The sequence below is a fragment of the Boleophthalmus pectinirostris genome, unplaced genomic scaffold (genome assembly GCF_026225935.1).
Source record: "Boleophthalmus pectinirostris isolate CB_2022bp ecotype Guang Dong unplaced genomic scaffold, ASM2622593v1 HiC_scaffold_12, whole genome shotgun sequence".
In the NCBI taxonomy this organism is placed as follows: Eukaryota; Metazoa; Chordata; class Actinopteri; order Gobiiformes; family Gobiidae; genus Boleophthalmus; species Boleophthalmus pectinirostris.
Window position 1 is genome coordinate 956,274 of NW_026571018.1, and position 19,197 is coordinate 975,470.

Consider the following 19,197-nt stretch of genomic DNA (forward strand, 5'->3'; position numbering starts at 1 on the left):
CATTTATATGCTCTCACTATAAAAATATATATTTGTGCTACTGCTTCAGTAACTAAACTGTCAGTTAAGTCACAAAAACTCGTATCTCTTCCAATAACCTCAAGCACACTAGCAATGATAAAAGATAGCTTCAACTCAAATTTTACCGTCTAAAATATGGGCTTTAGTGCATCTAACAAAGAATCCATCCAGTTTGTTCAAGTTATGAATTAGTCTTTATCCTACAGGTAATAAAAGAGCCAGGTTTGAACTGAAAGGACGCTTTTATTTCTTTTCATTAACAGCTCAACTTTACTTTATTCACATTTCCTACAATTTCAGTTTAAAACATTTACATCGAGAGCTTTTAAAACAATATTTGACATTTAAAAACATGCATAAACAGCACTTAATTAAATCATTCAATAATTATTCAGTGTTACTTTTTAAAGACACAAAAAACTGTTACAAAAAGAAAAAAACATAAGTTTCAAAGTGCATGAGTTGGGCGTTAGGACCGGGACTTGCTGACCCAATGGTACTTATCCACTCTGGGCCCGCTGAAGGTGAACGTGGCTCTGTACGACTTGAAGCTCTTCTGATTTGAGAACTGTGGAGCCGGACCTGAAGATGGAGGGGGCAGCGGTGGGAAGGCTTCCCCAGAAAAGGGCTTCCTCTTTGGGTATGTGAGCCAGGTCTGTGGGGCTCCAGGAGCAAACTCACTGAACTGTGAAAACAGAAAAACAGGGTTACACCATCAATAAGCTTAAATCAGATGCCCTCCCTTGATGCACACCTGCAAAGTTTATTCAACAGCAGCAGGATTAAAATTTGAAATATACTGAAAACAAGTCTGAAATGTAGTATTTTATTGAATGTTATGAAGAACCTGTTTAAAATAGCCCTAACACGATCTAAACAATACTTGTCTGAAGTATATATGACTCCATGAAGACAGGGTTTGTCATTTGCAGCCAAAGACAATACCAAAAAAAGTCTTTGCAACTTGGCAATTTTGGTTTAATCTTTCAGTGTTACAGTGCACATGTGGTTTAGTTGAGTGTGAATGTAGAAAATAAAAATGAAGATCACATTTTTTTTCTCCTTTAACCAAACTGGATGGTGGGGAAATTGTCTTGTTTAGTCTCACAATTTTGTTGTGCGAGTGGGACTTTAGTATCAATACCTGCTCAAATATCTAGTCTTGATACCAGTTTAAGTATCTTTTATCCGATTTAATATTTTTGACAACCCTCACACATGGAGATTCACTCACCCTGTACACGCTGTTGGGGTTGCTGACAGTGGGGATGGTCTTGGGTTCGGGGTTGCTGGGTGGCGTGGGAGCGGGGCAAACACTTGATTGGTTGCTGCTGTTACTGCTCATGCTCAGACTTAGCTCCACCCCTTCCTCTTCATCTGAAGAACTTCCTGATTGGATCTCGAGACTCGCTCGCTCCACAGCGTCATGGATGCGGCGTGAGAACTCCCCATCTCCACGGCGACCGCTGTTCACCACTGACACACAGAAGGGGGCACTGCGCTCACCGTATCTGCATACAGTCAAAGGGATCAGGAGTATGGCTCTAAAACACTGGCAAAGATTTGTAAAAAGTCTGGCATTAGAACCTGTACTGCAGTTACTATGAGGTTTAAAAAAAACAAACAAAAAAACAGCTTAAATGTTACATGTTAACTGCACCCAAAAAGGTGGACAATCAGTTGATTGTTTTTGGTTTCCCCAAAGTCACTCCCACTAGCAGTAGGGGTGGGGCTGCTATTTCAATATCCTTGCTCATGATTGGCTCTTTGGTTGCCATGATATTCACAGTCAGAATTCCTAATGCAGAACTCCGCTTCAAATTCAGCCCCATTATCGCCGGCCTCGATGAGCTTCATTTGGCTGGAGTCAAATGCTGTGGGTAATGCCACACTCAATTTCTCCACTCCTTTCTACAGTCTATGGGCAGGACATAATACAAATCCCCTCAATCCATATGGAAAGAATGCCTATGATTTTCAGTCATTGCTGTAGTGTACCTTCAATCACAGTTCATTAACCCGGAGCAATAATAACTAGAATAATTCCAGAATTTAAACACTCCATAGTTTGTTGTAAGTTTGTTGTGGCTCTGACCTGCAGGACACCTCCCCAGGGTCAACCCACACCGTGAACTCCAGAGGCAGCCCCAGGTCGTGGTACTGCACCAGGCTGCGCTCACAGGCCTGCTGCAGGATGGGATCCCTGAGGCGGGCACGGTTCACACGCAGACACCTGAAGGACCCAAACACACAGGGCTAGAAATAAAAGTGCAACAACTGCAAGTGTGAAATGGGGATGAAGAGTGGGGAGAGACATCAGAAAATAGATCACAGCACAGCATGGCTCTACTGCAGACTACACCCATACACAACTGAAGATTACTGGACGTTTTGTTGCACAATTACAACACTGCCCAGTTTCAGAGTGGTGAAAAAAGTACTGTGACAAACAGATGACTTTTATTATGATTTCAAATGAAGTAGCCCATTGGCTTCTCTTGTTGTTCCACGCAGAAACCAACGCAATTTAAGTAGGTCAGATGCAGAGACTTAAATTTCCCATGGACAAACTTTACTAGAACTTTACAATGAACTAGAGTAGAAAGTGAAGCTGATCGAGGTTCAGGCAGATGGATGCGCTTTAGATGACAGCGTGGTGCGTTCACTGACCTGTAGGCCTGTCCTTTAGATGGTGCGTTCGGGTGCCAGTGGTTTTTGTAGCTCTCAAACAGCACCGACGTGAGCGCCGCTGCAAACCGGTCTCTGTCGTCATTGCCCAGAGCTCCGTATCTTTTAACGAGCCGCGCCACGAAGAACACGGCGGCGGCGATCTCCTCCTTCATGTCCCCGTGCAAACTAACGCGATTAAAATCAGCTAAAACTGGTCAAGTAGGAAAGCCCTACAAAACAAAACCTACTAAAACAAAGATAGATCAGGCCGACATGTCCGCGCCCGAAACTCTTGGTTTTCTCTAAATAGGAGCTAAAACAGGAGCTTGAGCCGCTGGGCGTGCGCGGGGCGGAGCGGGGTTAAATGAGCTCAGGTGCGCACGTACGGAGCACACCTGACGTTTATGACTCTAACAAGCGTAGGACAAGACAACTTCATCCCCACCCACCTCCTACCCCGCGTTTATTATTCACATCATTTGGTGTTTTTTTCAATCGTTTTTTCGATCGTTTGTCTGTAATCCTTCAGTCCACAGGTAGGATCCATAGCATTTTCTTTTGCAATATCAAATTAATTTAATAAACAATTTTCTTATTTAATGTGATACTGCAGAAAATTTCATGCAAAGAAACAACTTGCATAGCTATGCACGGTCAAGGGCACACATTGAAGGAATATGGATTCTGCTGTTCTTTTCAAAGGAATGAAGACCAAATGAAGTGTTTGATAAACAGTGAGGCACCTGGTATCAGCATCAGTCCAGATCCTGGCTCAGCTATCGGCTCCTGTGTAAGTAAAAGAATGCCTCTCTAATGCTGCTCTGTTCAGGCATGTCAAAATTGTTCTACCAACGCCAAAGTACACTGTCCCCATAAAGAAATGTGTCCTGCATTTGACCCATCCTTCAGTGTTTCTGAGTTAAACCTATCAGGAGCAGTGGAACACATGTCCAGATCTGGAGCTAGTCTTGGTCAGGACTCTGCAAGTTTTGGTGGAGAGCCCATTTGATGAAAATGAAAATGATATTGCTTTAAAGGTTCCACAGTGGATTCAAATCATTAGATCCACAAGGTGGATTTCAATTATTCAAATCATTTGAATCCACCTTGCATTTATTCAGTTACAGCTTTGGAGATGTAGACAGACTAATAATAAAGAATTGCGCGAACATGTGTCAATGCAATAAAACAACTCCAGGGATGTTTCTGATGAGGCAACAGCAGTCCAAGACGGCTAAAAACTCACAATTTTGCATAATATCATAGAACCATTAAATGCCGGTTAATATTTGGACAAAGAAAAACTGAGGTATTAACCCACACATGATTTAATTCTTTCAGAGTGACCCAAGCAGAAACACAGACCAGTGATACACAAAAAGCACCAGGAAATACAAAAGAGTCAACAGTGCGCCTCGACTGTAGGGGGCGCTACAGATAAAGGTACAGGTCAAAAACGGTATCCTCTTTCTGAAAATAAGAAAGGTGACCATAAATAAAAACATGGTATTTCATTTATAAATTACAGCAAAACAAACATTCAAATAAAAGTTTTTGGGGTTACATTACAAATCACAACAGCAAAAGTACATTTGCCCACACTATAAAATACATTCAAAACATGAAAATAAATATTGGGGACAGTAGTTTCTTTTAACAAAGTGTGCTTCAATCAATAACATTCTAATTTGGCAAAACAATGTGTTTGTTTTAATAGTTTTAAATAGTAAAGAAAATAATAAAATATAGTTTTAATTGACTTCATAATTTACTTTATTGCTACACAAATAAAAGCAACTTCAGTAACTAGTGGAGAAGTTATGTAAAAGCTGCCTGAAATTTAACAATATGTTCGCATAAGATCCACAGAATATAGTGTTTTTAGGTTGTCAACAGAGGTGGGTAGTAGTCTGTTACTTACTCAAGTACATGTCTATATAAGTGTAATATATTGTACATGTAACAGTACTCTTACTTGAGTAAATGTTTTGGTTACTGTTCCCACTGTGAATAAGTCTACAAGTGACAAAGATGTCAACAATGATTTGCATTTCTTGCAGTCTGTTCTTCAGATACGATTCAGTTTCTCATTTTTGTGTCCATCTTTTAAATAATGCACAAAATCTGGTATTTTCAATGTTTTTGTTCTTCCAATTCCATTCACTTCAAATTCTAAATCAGTTGTTGCTTCCTGACAGTTACTCTTGCAATTACTCCTACATTGCCCAAATATATATTTTACTTGAGTCATTTCTTGGCCTTCTAGTTGAGAAACATGATTTTAACATTACTTTTACTTGAGTACATCTGTAGGCTGTACTACCCACCACTGGCAAATGTAAATAGTCTTATCTAGGGTGAATAGGGAGAATATTGCTTGAACATTTTGCAGTGTTGCAAGGCCAAGAAAAACAATAAGCAAAGTTCAACAAAGCTGCACCTTACAGAACAAATAATGAAACCTTAAAAATGTGTGCGTTTGTGTCTGACATCCCCACAAGTCAAGCCTCGTGTACAAGTGCACACTGCCCAAAATGGTGAGCACATTTTTGATTTCTGCCTTTGTACGGCTTGTTTTGTGGAATTCCATTAGAATAAATATTCGGTCCATATTGATTGGTTTGAGCTTGTACCAAATGCCTCTCTGAGTCAAAAAGTCAAATATACTGATCATTTCTATTAATGACAAGCTCAATTTTTCTTCTATATCAATTAGAGACAGATATATTGGGTTGACACTTGTACTTGGGACAGGTCGATATTTAGTTTGGGTAAACCTGCTGCCTGAAGAATTTGCACAAAGCTTTATTTGAACACTTCTGTGCAAAGAGAGAACTGCACAAAACCTGACTACACAGCTCTCTTAAAAGGTTTGTTCTTTAAAAAAAAAAAAAAAAAAAAAAAAGGGGGGGGGCTTTGGGTGAGTTTGTAGTACTGTAACTTGACATCAACTGAAATAAAAATAATCAAACTCGACCCTACATATTGGCAGAGCTCATTGGTCATTGGTTTCTCTAGAATCTAGAACAATTTGTATCCATAATCCATATAAGTCATTATCTGCAAACCAACTGTGAAATTCAATGTGACTAATTAAAAGTGGTAATCACAATTCTGACAAAATAAAAAAAAAAAAACTGATAATAAAGCATATTGATTCTTTTGGCACAGCAGTCCCAGTACTCTCATCATGCCACACTCGTCACCTAACAATGCTACAATAGATTTTCATAACAGCTGATCTCCTCTCAGCAAATAGAAGATAAAACCCTCTCGTTTCAGAAGTCTGTACAGCATTTACTCTTCTCTTTAGTGTAACAGTATCATACAGTTTGGCAGCAAGCCTCACAATCTCTAATACTGAAGAAGAGAAGAGAAAAAAGAAATGATCTGGAAAAGTCTAGTCAAAAAAAAAAAAAAAACATCAAATAAAATATAGCTTTGGTGGAAAAAGGTCAGTCTTTCCCTGTGAATTTTAGGACCAGTGTAACATAACTCAAAAGGTCAAAGTGTCCTAATGTAATTATCTTAAAGAGCCAGTACCTGATTTTAATGTATTTGTGTCAAGATAAATGTTTTTACGTCATGCATCGTTAGATAAAAACTGCTAAATATAAGACCAATTAATTTGTTATATTTTACAAACATAGCATTTTCTCAGGTAATATGTCCTTTCATCCAATCGGGAATAAGGAGAACTATAAGAACACAACTGCATGGCACTGGCTCAATCTGGAATTGGGCAAAAACACCTCTGTCGTTTTCCTTGACCTCTGAGAGCTTCGTCATGAGGTCAACTAAAAGGACCAAGGACGAGTGAGGAGAAGAACCTCGTAACCAGTGGTGGGAACAGCTGTTCAGTAAAATGATAAACAATAGACACATTATAGCATTAAACACTTTGGAAGATCAACGAGCTGTTGTGACTCAGAAGCAATTGCTTTACAAGTGACAAAGTGAGTTTATTTACATTTATCTAGCTGATTTAATATTCTGCTGCAATGTATAACTTGTAAATGAGTATTTGAAGATGTTTTTGTTTAATCTGGGCAGTGGATAATGGGATTGCATAGCTCCTTACCGCAGGTTAGGAACCTCTCATGATTCCTATGCTAAAGGAGGATTGAAAGGAAGCACACTGTCTGCTTTCCTTACTCCTTCCTAACCTCACTGATCATTGACACACATCTGTGTCACAGAGGCAGAAAGGACCAAGTGGTTGGAGTTTCAAGTTCAAACTAAAACATGTTGCTGGGTCATAGTTTGAAATGAGGTAAAGGCCCTTTAAGAAATATTAAAAAAACAAAAAAAACAAGTAACTCATACATGTGTTTCAAACTAGAATAAAGAGTGTTTCATTCAAATCCAAAGTAATCTACAAATTAATTTTAAGAACATAGCGTCAGAATAATGATTTACAATTAACATTCTATTCACATGTGCCCGACTTCAGGTCTGTGTTTGAAATCTGTACATTATCTACACAGGGCAGAAGTGTGTGGTGACTTAGAATAGGTTGATGCTTCTTGGGAGTGTCAGTCAAAGGAGAGAGATTCAAGTCTTTCCAAATGGAGGTAAATAAACCATGAGCTGCAGAAAAGAGCTGCATACTTCAGTGATGTGACACATGTGAGATACAAACTTCAGTTCTTCAGGTTAAAACGGGAGTTTCTTCAGCTGCTCGAACGTGATGAAGAACTGAGGGACACAGTTAAGGACAACAGATGTTGAAAACAGAAGATAGCACAGTTTAAAACACCATCTGTATAATGTATATTTATCAAAGCAGTAAAACTAGAGTGAGAGCAGCCAACTTAAATGTAGGGCTGTAGTCAAGAAATTCTTGGTCCAACAACATGTCCTGTCAATCAATTAGCAGACTAAAAAGGAGGCATGACAAACACTCTTAAAACATATGTATCTCTGTACCTGATCCAAACTGCACTCACAAGGCTACACCTGCACAGGAGTTCATGCAAAACAACTATTTATAGTAAGTTTAATTTCACTTTTTACATATAAATACCAAAAAATACCAAATCTTCAGCTAACCCACACATTTTTTCTGCTGTTGTCCAATATAAACCCTTAATCTAAATCAGGGGTGTCAAACTCATTTTGGTCCGGGGGCCGTATCCAACAGACTTTGATCCCAAAGGGGTCGGATCAGAAAACTCATGGTATATAAACCACAAAAATAACATCTAAATCTATTATAGAAATCTTTTTTAATTGATGAACTCTTTCTTTTACAAAATAATATTATAATATATTATAAACAACCTGAAAATTTAACCCTCACACACTCCTCGGAGTCACATAGACCCAAAGAAATGTTGTTTTCCTTCCCGCTTTCTTGGGGCAGGTCAATCAGACCCAAAAATGTATTTTAAATAAATTCTCGCCAGGTGAGAAAACACATTTTTTGGTCTGATTGACCCGCCCCAAGAGAGCGGGAAGGAAAAAAAAATGTTTTCTTCGGGTCAATGTGACCCCGAGGAGAGTGTGAGGTTAAGAAAAATGCAATTTCTACACAATGTTTTAACATTAACTTGTATGCAAATAGGAATAAGTCAATTTTTCTTATTTTGGACATTTTGCTGATGAGGGTGTCACGGTCAACAGTCAAAACGATCGTCTGTTAAGAGCATTTGGAAAGAGACAATTCTTCATTTGTGCTGCTCTGGTGGGAGGGGCCACGCACAGAGACGCTGGAGACGCTGCTATGATCAGCGGCGCAGAAAATTACCAGTATTTTAATAGAAAATATCATTAAAATAGTTTAGTAGAAAATCAGCCGAGGGCCAGATTAAAGGTTTTGAAGGCCGGATCCGGCCCCTGGGCCGTATGTTTGACACCTCTGATCTAAATAGTGATTAGATGACCAATACAAATTTTGGATGACTAAGGTGAAGGAATTACAGCCCTACTTAAATCAATTCAGAATGCACTAAATGCTCTGTTGTGCCAGTGATGGCAACTAAAAAGCAACAAAAACACACATTTTCCTTGACAAAATGTGTTCTAAATTCACAGTAGACAGAAAGAGGCTTTGGATTGCCCCAGCTGTCTGTTAGGACTCTCTGCACTTCTGCAGTCTGATTCTTGGAAATACAGTGGTTTTGCTCTTGGAAACACTATTAGTTTAAAAGCATAGATTTTATGGATATATATTTCTGAAGTGAAATAGTAGCACTTAATGCTCTTGAAGTAGCCCTTGGGTCTAAACAGGTTGATAAACTCTGTTATAGCACCTACATAACAACATTAGAACCCAGGCCGAGCTGGTACTGAAAGTGTAGCAAGTAAAGATGGGCGAGCCTGACTGAAAGCTCCAAACTAGACTATGGCCGCTGTCAATGTGTCTCCACAGCCGTGCTTGGAGTTACTGAAGGATACGATGATGTTCCAGGGCCCGAGCCGGAGCCAGTTGGGCCAGAAACCTTTGTAGAGTGCAAAGAATCCCTCGTTCCTCCAGGTCTGCATTACGCCGTCCATGGTGCCTTTGTATAGCGGCGCCCCTGACAGGACGCGCTGGTTCATCATCCGCGTCCTCACCACGTCCACAGGGTTCGATGCCAGTGCCCCCGCCAGGCCACAGGTGAAACTGGAGCTGTGCACAGACAGAGATGAGATCATTTCAGCTCCAAAAGCCCTCACTAACACAGCACTTTGAAGATAATTATTGTTTTTAGCCTCATCAAAATTGCTTCACTCCTCAGATCTGCACAGTGTTTTAGACCATATGGGCCATATGGTATGGGCTGCCTTTGTTTTTAGAGATTTTTTTTCAGTCCTTTTAATAATAATAATAATAATAATAATAATAATAATGCATTGGATTTATATAGCGCCTTTCATGACACCCAAAGTACTTTACAGTGCAGTATTCATTCCCTCCACACTCAGTGATGGTATGTTAGTATTGTAGCCACAGCTGCCCCAGGACACACTGACAGAAGTTGCAATATTCACCCTGAGCCTCTGCGTCCACAATCAGTACTTGTGGACTCACTTTGCCTTTATACTGTTAATTACTTGAAGTACTGAAAAAAGTAAAAGCAATTCCTGATTTTTAACATTTTTAAAGTTAATAGTGGATGTTGTGAGTCTCTCAGACAAGAACAAGGGGCCACTCTGTAACACAAATGTGTAAATATAGTTGTGTTGATAATGGCTTTTGTATACTGCTGTGAATATGGATGTGTGTTTTAAAGAAATCATCATGGGACTAAACCTTACATGAAATGAGCCAGGATGGTGTCTCCCATGAGGCCGGAGCGCAGGAGGTGTTTCTTGGTGATGTCATAAACAGGAAGTTCTACACCAACAACAATGGCGGCACGCTGAGCTGTGGGGATCACACCCTGAGGACAAAGAGGAAAGACTCCAATCAGAAAGCTAGAATTAAAATCAAAAGTTAGGTCAGCAAGAAATCCAAAATTAACTTTAAAGAACTGAATGGAAACTGTTGAGGACTTCTAACTCATAAGCAACCAAACCATTACAATTTCATATCCGTGACCACTGAAATGTTGATTGATTGATCAAATGTTGTGTATTATAAGTAGTTTGTCAATAAAGGCTTCCTCTGGTGTACGGACACAAACATGACACTTTGCAGCTCATGTCATCAACATTCTCTGGGGGGCAATGCTCTAACTCCTTTTCAAATAACATTACAGTCAAAAGCTAGTTAGCATCAGCCAACAGTTTTTCAGGAATACACTCGCCATAAAAACAATCATCAAAACCAAAGCCTAAACAGGACCAGGAACACTTGTACTGATCACAGGCTCCTGAATAGGTGTAGTTTAAATCAATCATTTTGTCTGTCATGATGGACTTACACTGTGTGAATTCGTACAACTTCAAGACATTCAAAATTATTCACAAACTCACAATGTGTAACTGAATCTCATACAGAACTAACCACAGATCTGCTCACACTGTACCGTATACGGTGTGTGTGGAGTAGAGGTAAGATCTTAAGACCGAGCCCAAGCCCGACCCGAGGTCGGGTCGGGTCTAAAATATCAATCATTACTTCGGGTCGGGTCGGGCTCGGGCTTCAAATAAATATATGTTTATAAAATGTATGCTAAAACGATGTGTGGATACTAAACTAAGGAATACTTGTTATAAAATAAATAATATGGATAAAACAGAGAAGTAATGTAATTGCTATTTAACTACTAAACAGGATCCGCAGAGCCAGAGCTCTGCGCACGTGAACGCCCCCTCTTAATTTAATCATCTTCCCCTCCGCAAGTCTGCATCTATTTTGACCTGGTATCCCCAATATGGAGGAGCAAGAAGTTAAACTAAAAGCAGGAGAACTGAAAAGACAAACACGCACCGGTAAGAGTGAGGTGTGGAAAAGCTTCAAATTGATTGTTGAAAATGCTACAGAAACTTGCGTTGGCTTCGCTGAATGTCGTCAATGTGGCGCTTTGCTTTCATACGAGAGCAAAAGACTGGCACCTCGACGCTGAGCACTGCTCCTCCTCCCGAGTCCTCACAAATAAAATATGACATTTCGGGTTTGCTTCGGGCTCGGGCCTGCAAATCAAGTTAATTGGTCGGCCTCGGGCCGGGTCGGGTTTTAATACCCGCGGGCCGGGTCGGGTCGGGCTGGATTTTTTAGGCCCGATCTCACCTCTAGTGTGGAGTGATGGTCGTAAACGCTGAACTGCTCACACTGTGTGACGGACATGAGCCAGAGAAGAGCTGTGATCAGAGTTCTGAGCAGGGCTATGAGCAGGGCTGTGGACATGTTTGTGACCCCACTACCTTTGGGACTAAACTTTAAGTTATAATCAGTCTGACAATTATTGTGTAAGATCAGCTTTGGTGCCTTGGTGGGATTATGATTGACACTGAAAAAAATAAAACTGAAATTGATTGAATTGAATGTATGCACTATGTCACCCTGGTAACTGTTGAACATTCCTCCATGGACATACATACAGAACCCTGAGCCCTCACCCTCCACAGGCCCTTGGTGCCCTCTGTCTGGTAGATGTTGATGAAGTTGGACATCATGCTCCCCTGCAGCAGACTGCCCTGTGCCTGCATGCGGATCTGAAAAGTGTGGACATGGGTCTTATGAGCAAGGCACCAAACAAAAGCTCATATCTTTCAGAATTCCCTGACTGAGCTGCAGAGGCTGCACTAGCACCAATTTAGCTACAATTGGCTACAGTTGCTGGGGTTTAGGTAGTGACTATTCAGATCAGAAGGAGTCATTTGAGGTTTTAACCAACTAGATTTCAGCATCAAAACTGGAACCTCAAATGAGAGACTCAAGGAGGCTTATTCTGCTTTCTGATTGGATAATTATCTCAAGAACCAAAACATCAAATTTAAACAAACAATTTTGAGTATCAAATCAGCATTAGTTATTATCAGTAGTAGTTATATTTAATTTGAACATGTTTACCTTGTGTCTGGAGACACAGTTAGGTCATGCTTATGAAATTTTTAATCAAACATACCGCTCCTTTGAATGGATAACAAAACCTGTCTACACAGTAGAGCAATAGAGCAGAGGTGTGTTCAAACCTTGAGGACATCAGTGGGGTTGGCCAAAGATGAGGACAGGACTCCAGACACCACTCCACAGAACACATTTATCACCATCGTCTCATCTGTGCAGAGGTACCATGAGTAAACAAGAGATACAGGGTTTAAATCTTCTTAGAAAGAAACAGAGACACAAACACCATTTCAGTACTTGAGACTCAACACTAACATGAATACCAATGACCCTCATTTCAATAAAACATAGTTAATGTGATTCAATTTAACTTGCACTGTCTATTTAACTTACACTGTGTGATTTTAAGACCTTCCAAATCATTCCCAAACTTACACTGTGCCATTGAATCTCATACAAATCTCACAACAAGAGCGTGTACTCTGTAGTATGGGCCGTATGACCTGCTCACACTGTAAAAGGGACATGAGCCATGTATTTTAACTGCAAACACTACTCTCACCTGGCTTCAGCAGTGCTCAGAAATTTGAGCCAATTTTAAAATAGTGTGCGCCTAAAGTTTGTGTCAAAATCGGAAGTCATTTTTATGACAGTTTAAACATTGATTTAATAAATGTGTTGCCAATTATTTTTATGTGTCACATTATAATATGATTTTGTTTCATTTTTGCCCTTGATAATATTACGGGCAATACGTATGTATGTACATATCTGCTGACCATGTCCAAACAGGAAGTAAAATTATACACAACTTTACCAAAATTACAAAACTAGAAAAGACTTATCACCTATCAAGTATGGTAACTCAAGACACTTATCAGTTATAGAAACTATTGCATAACTTTGGTTTGTCTTATAAATTTTTGGATTTGCATAATAATTCATTGATACATTGAAGGGAAAGTAAAGGTTTACCTTTTATTTAATTTGCAAATGACTAAGCGACTGACTGGTTTGTATATTCAGAGAAAAGCAAACAGCATTTCAAGGAAGAGGCTGTACAAGAAAATCTATCATCAAATGAGTTCTACTAAACCATTTTAATAGAGCTCCAAGAATGACGGCTATCTGAATGGTCACAAAGGATGCAATCATGTAAGCAGTTTTCTCATGTTACATAGTGCACCTTACAATCAAAGAAATTAAATGAAAATATAATGACAGCTCCCGGGTTTCAAGATGACATCAAAACATTTTATAGGCCAATATGGTTTAATACAGATGGGGGCAAGTCATAGTTTCAGATGCACATTTTTGTGGTTATATAGCAGTTCTTAGTCTAGTCACTAAAAGAAATGATGAAGAGATGAAATGAATGAAGTTTTGGATATGATAAAGTACAATGTAATCAATAGGGAAAACTTTCTCTTTCCCCCTTTTGGAATTCTACAGCTCCGAGCTGTCTCACCTTCTGGGCGACTCACAAAGAAGCGTTTCATAGTGTTGTAGGTACCAATCTTGATGGTCCCATAAGAGGCCTGTCTCAGCAGAGCGGGAGAGATCCTGTGGAACAAAATCAAGGCAAGTTATAAACACTAAGTCATTCAAAGTGCTTTAAAGGATAATCATTTTAACAACCCTAATATATAATATAAAGATTTTCTAGTTGGATAAATATTTAAGAACTAAATACAGAATTTCTGCTGATAATACATAAATAAATAAATAATCATAAGCAGAACTTTTTACAGCACATTTACACACATTTGAGAAAATCTAAAACTATAAACTCAATGTTATTACACTGTATTGTGACACAAACCTAAAATGAATGTTCCAAGCCTTATTAAAAAGTACAGTGGCTCTGTCACAACTACATTAAAAGCACCCATTTGAATGATTTCCATGTCCTTTAACTTTGAATATGTTTGGTTATGTGGCCCTCTGGGAAAAAACACAAACCAAACACAACACAAAAGAATGGCATTTTCTTCAGGTACCATATACACTACCAGTTCCAAAAAGGCTCAAGATCATTACAAAACTGTTCAGAAAAGATTCATTTCGGTTGTGTTAATGTGGTTTGTTTGTATGAATATCTGCTCAATTGAGTATCTAGTTTTGATATAGTTTTAGTACCAAAATATAGTTTTCTGTATGATTGAAAGTAACAAAATGAGCTCAGACCACACATTGTTTGAGAGGTCCCTTTTAGTTGACTAATCGATCGGTGGGACATGTTTTTTGTCGACCAAGAATTTATTTTAGGGATGGGTGATATATCAGTTCCAGTAGCAGTATAGTAACTAATATAGATTGGTCTGATGAAATAGAGATGGTTGAGTCCCCTCACCCTGAGTAGAGCGCCCGGATGCCCTCCTCTTTGCCGATCCTGAACAGAGCATGGAACATGCCTCTGTACCGCACCTCAGTGTACTGAGACTGGCCCTGGACCTGCAGTCGCGTCTTGGTCAAATCTATGGGGAACGTGCCTGAAGAAGAAAACGCAGAGGGCAGGGTTAGAATACAGTCACAACAATATAATTAACCTTTTTTTCCATGAGTTTTGTCCCAGTACACATCTATTGTATAAGAAGCTCTTAAAGTCAAAATTAGTTTATGTATGCTATCTGCATCTAATTATTATGCATTTAATTGTAGTCTGATAATCAGCTTGTGTCCTAGTTGTTGTTAACAGTCTTAACATTATGGAGAATGTCTGACAAAACAAAAACTACTCTAGGCTTAAACCAAGGCTAAACCAGGACTAACCAGGACTATAAATAACTATGTTGGAAAGTATTCTTTGTTTCCATAGTCACCCAGACTTACTTACAGGTGTAACATTAAACCCATATAACACTGTGTCATAAGAGCTTTTGTAAACAACATTCAATTTTAACAGGTTTATTTAAAATGTGTAAGACAGGTTTTCATGTTTTTCTAATTTTGACTTGGTTTGGTGGGATAGTACCTGCGCCTGAGGTAAATATTTTATTTTTACATCATAGTCTTACATGAGTTAAGTGGCAGTTTGAGGAGAAAAGGTTGAGACAAAAAGTATAAAAATATGAATGAAGTAAACCTTCATTCAACAAAATAATGGTGCTGGTATCTATATTTTGAATCTAATATTAACTAATGATGTGTAAGCTTGACAGGTGTTGGTCCTTGTTAACATTATGGTTGCTAGATAACAGTTATGGAATGACCTCTACATGTGTCACATGTCTGCTGCTCATGTCCAACCAGGAAGTAAAATTACAAACTTCACCAGGTTTAAAAAAAAAAAAAAAAAAGGCAATACTTTTTACAATACAACGCTTTGACTCTGACACTGAAAGTTGAATAAGGGAAAGCAAGATAAGAAAAAAGTGTCTCTTTGTTTATGTTTTGCATGAATACAAATGATATGTAAGCTCTGCATTGTAATGTACTATCTCAACGTATTAAACCAAGAATTTTGTAATTCAACCAAACCACAACACTTTTGGCAATATCCAGAGCAATTGACAGCCAATAGAGTCTGCTAATACACATTATGTTACATTACTATAAACTCATCAACTGCCTTTTCATTTTTTAAACACAAACCTTCAAGAGAGCTGTGCAGTCATGTTTTGTGCAGTTAAACACTTCAAATAAAGAATATGTGTATTCTTTACAGGCAGCTGGTTGGACCAAAACAAAATAAAATTGGCCTGTGCTGGAGATTAAAGACCAGTAGCCGATGTGCTACAAATATTGGCTCGATATCTCTCTATAAAAAGCAGGTTTGTTTATGTGTAAAAACTGTCACGTGCCAAAAATAAAATCATTCTTTTTAATTTCTTGAAGAGACCCCTGCAGCTTTTGTTTACTTTACATTACTAATTTGATATCTGACTTTATTTAGAAGGTAAAACATGATACTAGACTATTTATAGATGGAGGACTACTAAGTAACTCATCATTGCAATTTAATACCAAAACAGACTCAAATTCATTTCAGTAAACATATTAAATGCACCTTGTTACCTTAAAATCATTTATGTCTGGTTGTAATGGTAAAATGCAGTTGTACGAGTTACAATTTTAAAAGCAAACTGAAAAATGCAATTACCAAAAACGCTAACAGTGCTGATACAACATCAGTGCTAAAAGTAGTAAGTATTAACCTCTTCAACATCAATGGCTCTTGTCAGTTTTCACTCCAAGTACGACCAAAGAAAATGTAGCTTAATACAGGTCTGTAACAACATTCCAGGTCTAATCTAGGACTCAACCAGGTCTTAAAGTAGACTACAACATTTCCACTGTGGTGCTAAACAAAAAAATATCCAAAGGAGGACACAAAGGTAGATAAAGAGAACTCTAAATGAGGCAAACCCACAAACTGAAGGACTGCCCAAGAACCATCTGAAGGAGTCACATATCATTTTCTTATTTTCACTACAAATGTATTGTAAGGTGCCAGCCATCTCAAAGTGTCATAGAAATATTATTCAGAACCTACCATGTAAAATTAATATTGTTTTATGTTACAAAAATTGTAAAAGTAAGGTGTTGTTATATGGTGCTAATAGAGTTCTAACCACAATCACGTGCTTCTGATGAAACATTGAATTTTTAATACTTTTTTCAATACTAATAATACATGGGACCTATAGAGCATTAATTTACACTAGTTAGAACATCCTGCATCAATATTATTTATTTTTGCTCTATTCAAATTATGTTTATATCACAGTAGAATTGCCCGCTGTGCACTTGGGAATCCCTCACTGTTTTTAATGTGCTTCACACGATCATATAGATTAAACTGAGTGCTGTGGCCATAGACTGCATATATTCTTTTTTAAACAGTGGCGCATGCATCACGTACCAAATTCTGCGACAATCGAGGCCATTCCCCCGTAGATGAAGGGCTTCCAGTTCAGGCTGGCCATGTCGGACTCCGAGCCGGAGGCAGAGGCGGCGGAGTCGGCTTCCACCTGCTGCAGACCCGCTAGAATAAAGAGCAGCGCACCCACACACAGGTCAAAGCACGGCTGCAGCCTTAGAACGCACAACATCTCGAGAAACATTGGGAATAAACTAAAAATGAGCCCAGGCTAGCTGTGAGTCAACACGGGCTCTGCCTCAGCATCAGCATCTCCGCGGACTGCAGCGCAAAGAGCGGCCCATAGAGCCCCGGTCCTCTGTTGTGGGGCTTCTATTGGCTAAGAGACCTGTCAATCACGCACCGAAGGTTCGTACTGGCTCATGATTCCTGTAGGGCGGGCGTTCATCTATTTTTTATAAATTTTTCAAGATGCACCAACTAATTACAAGAACAACCACACGCACATGTCATTCAGTTTATGACACGCGCATTTATTAATTAAATGTATGAATTAATACATGTACAATTCTTGTTTAAACTGCATGTATTAATTAGCTGATTTGTATTTTTAAAGACATTCTATGAGCTTCCGGTTACATCGCCATTTATAATCACTGAAAATGACCTTTTTTTTTTGTGACACCTATTTGAACAAAACACTAAACCAAAATTACTCATAGTCATAAATGCATGTGAAGCAAATTTATATTTTAGTTGAGGTTGTAAATCCATGAAACAGAACGCTAACGTTGCACAAGTCCTATTGGCTGGTGGCTACATCAATCACTCACATCGCATTTCTATTGGCTAATATACAAGATGAGGTGGGCACGTGCTAAATTACAGCTGATTCGATTTAAGTTCGTATTTACTGTAAATATTCAACAAGGAATTTTATCTCATGCTTATTTGAAGTACAACATATGACTATGATGGCTGTGTAAAAATATTAGCCATTCAGTTTCGAAATTACTATAAAATCCACCCTCTTATGCTTGTAGTGCTCGAATGCTAACCCTAGCCGCCTAGCACTTCGGTCCAGCAGCAACAAGTTCAACCGACAAAAAAACTAAATCACTTAAGGATCACTCACGTTTTAGGGTTGGTTAAAGACACGTCCTCCCCTCGGGCTGAGCTTTCACGGTCCAAAGCCCGGACATGGCGAGACTTTGGTTGAAGAAAAGCACAAAAGTTACAGCCGCTACCGCTGCCCTCCGCGTCTCCTCATGTCTGAAGCTAACGGTGACCGCAGATCCATGAAAGAGCAGGGAGCCATAGCAACAGGAAGTCCATACAGCAGCTTCAAAATAAAAGCTAAAATGCCAAAAAAACATAAAAATACATATGATTTCTGCTATTGCATAAACTGCCTTAACATGGAGGATCTGTATGTTAAACATGTGTGAATGAAACAAAATGATGGTTTGGAGTTCTGGTTAACATGTCATGCCTCGAATGTGTTTGAATTATTGTCGGTGCAGTAGGGATCCGTTATTATTTAGAATCTACCTTGACACTTTTATCCTGTGGTTTATGAGACAACAGTGTTCTCTTGTGGGTGCGCTTGATAATGTTGACACTTGTACAGCAGATACCACTGTTGGACTGCAAAGATATATTTTTCTTATTTTTTGTTTGTTTGGTTGGTTTTTCCTTCTTTTAGAATATACACTCAATTTGTACATGTATTCACATGGGACAAAAGTAAAAAAATTAAGTCATTTTGTAAGCATGATATTGTAGTAAAGAATAATGCATATGTTAAAGTGTTCTAATAGGCTGAACGGATGAGTAGGCCTTTTCAGATATATTGTTGAAGAAAATATAGACAATAAAGGATAATACTGAAACTAATTTATGCCACTGACCCAAAAACCCTACAGCAACGTTATCTCCAAAGACTATCCTAAATGTACAAGCTACATAACACAAAACACAACCTGCAATAAACAAAAAGCAAAATTAATCACCATGGAACCATGGAAGTGATTTATCCAACCCTCCACAGCTCAAATCTGACTGTAGTAGAGAAAAATACCAAAAGGTTCCTTGCTAGTGCAAAGAAAAAGGTATACAGATGAATTAATTTTTTTTTTTTTTTTTGTGTTCTTCTATATGCAGAGAACTCTTGACAGAAAATGTGTTCTTACAGGATGACCGGCTCAATGGTGTCTCCCCTGTGTGTGTCTTCATGTCTTTTGAG

General features: G+C 38.7%; 2 protein-coding genes and 1 long non-coding RNA gene across 5 annotated transcripts; 1 reads left to right on the plus strand and 2 right to left on the minus strand.

The window, feature by feature from the left end:
- Window positions 1–244: 244 nt before the first annotated feature.
- btg4 (B-cell translocation gene 4) lies at window positions 245–3,097 on the minus strand. Its single transcript, XM_055148391.1, has 4 exons — window positions 2,692–3,097; window positions 2,117–2,254; window positions 1,256–1,532; window positions 245–706 (listed from the first exon to the last, which is right to left on the minus strand). Exons 1-4 carry the CDS (start codon window positions 2,862–2,864, stop codon window positions 491–493), a joined length of 804 nt encoding a protein of 267 aa, XP_055004366.1. The 5' UTR covers window positions 2,865–3,097; the 3' UTR covers window positions 245–490.
- LOC129407427 (uncharacterized) lies at window positions 3,098–10,262 on the plus strand. The gene is made up of 3 exons (XR_008631532.1): window positions 3,098–3,227; window positions 3,394–3,481; window positions 9,909–10,262. It is a non-coding gene; the product is annotated as an uncharacterized LOC129407427 (long non-coding RNA).
- On the minus strand, window positions 3,997–18,253 carry slc25a14 (solute carrier family 25 member 14). 3 transcript variants are annotated; one of them, XM_055148390.1, is made up of 9 exons: window positions 18,087–18,253; window positions 16,995–17,114; window positions 14,484–14,622; window positions 13,599–13,693; window positions 12,256–12,341; window positions 11,680–11,775; window positions 9,934–10,058; window positions 9,091–9,304; window positions 3,997–7,389 (listed from the first exon to the last, which is right to left on the minus strand). In XM_055148390.1, exons 2-9 carry the CDS (start codon window positions 17,056–17,058, stop codon window positions 7,348–7,350), a joined length of 861 nt encoding a protein of 286 aa, XP_055004365.1. In that variant the 5' UTR covers window positions 17,059–17,114; window positions 18,087–18,253; the 3' UTR covers window positions 3,997–7,347. The 3 variants fall into 3 exon arrangements, with proteins under 3 accessions (XP_055004365.1, XP_020787930.1, XP_020787931.1); XM_020932271.2 differs by having other exon boundaries at window positions 16,995–17,117; window positions 18,088–18,252; XM_020932272.2 differs by lacking the exon at window positions 18,087–18,253 and having other exon boundaries at window positions 16,995–17,133.
- Between the last annotated feature and the right edge of the window lie 944 nt (window positions 18,254–19,197).

Excerpts from the sequence above, each read along its gene's own strand:
- slc25a14 (XM_055148390.1), bottom strand. The coding sequence starts at position 17,058 with ATGGCCAGCCTGAACTGGAAGCCCTTCATCTACGGGGGAATGGCCTCG. Across the intron at positions 9,305-9,933 it reads ACCATCCTGGCTCATTTCAT|CTCCAGTTTCACCTGTGGCC; the intron begins GTAAGGTTTAGT and ends GTCTGTGCACAG. Across the intron at positions 7,390-9,090 it reads TCGGGCCCTGGAACATCATC|TTCTTCATCACGTTCGAGCA; the intron begins GTATCCTTCAGT and ends TGTGTCCCTCAG.
- btg4 (XM_055148391.1), bottom strand. The coding sequence starts at position 2,864 with ATGAAGGAGGAGATCGCCGCCGCCGTGTTCTTCGTGGCGCGGCTCGTT. Across the intron at positions 2,255-2,691 it reads TCTAAAGGACAGGCCTACAG|GTGTCTGCGTGTGAACCGTG; the intron begins GTCAGTGAACGC and ends TGGGTCCTTCAG. Across the intron at positions 707-1,255 it reads ACCCCAACAGCGTGTACAGG|TTCAGTGAGTTTGCTCCTGG; the intron begins GTGAGTGAATCT and ends CTGTTTTCACAG.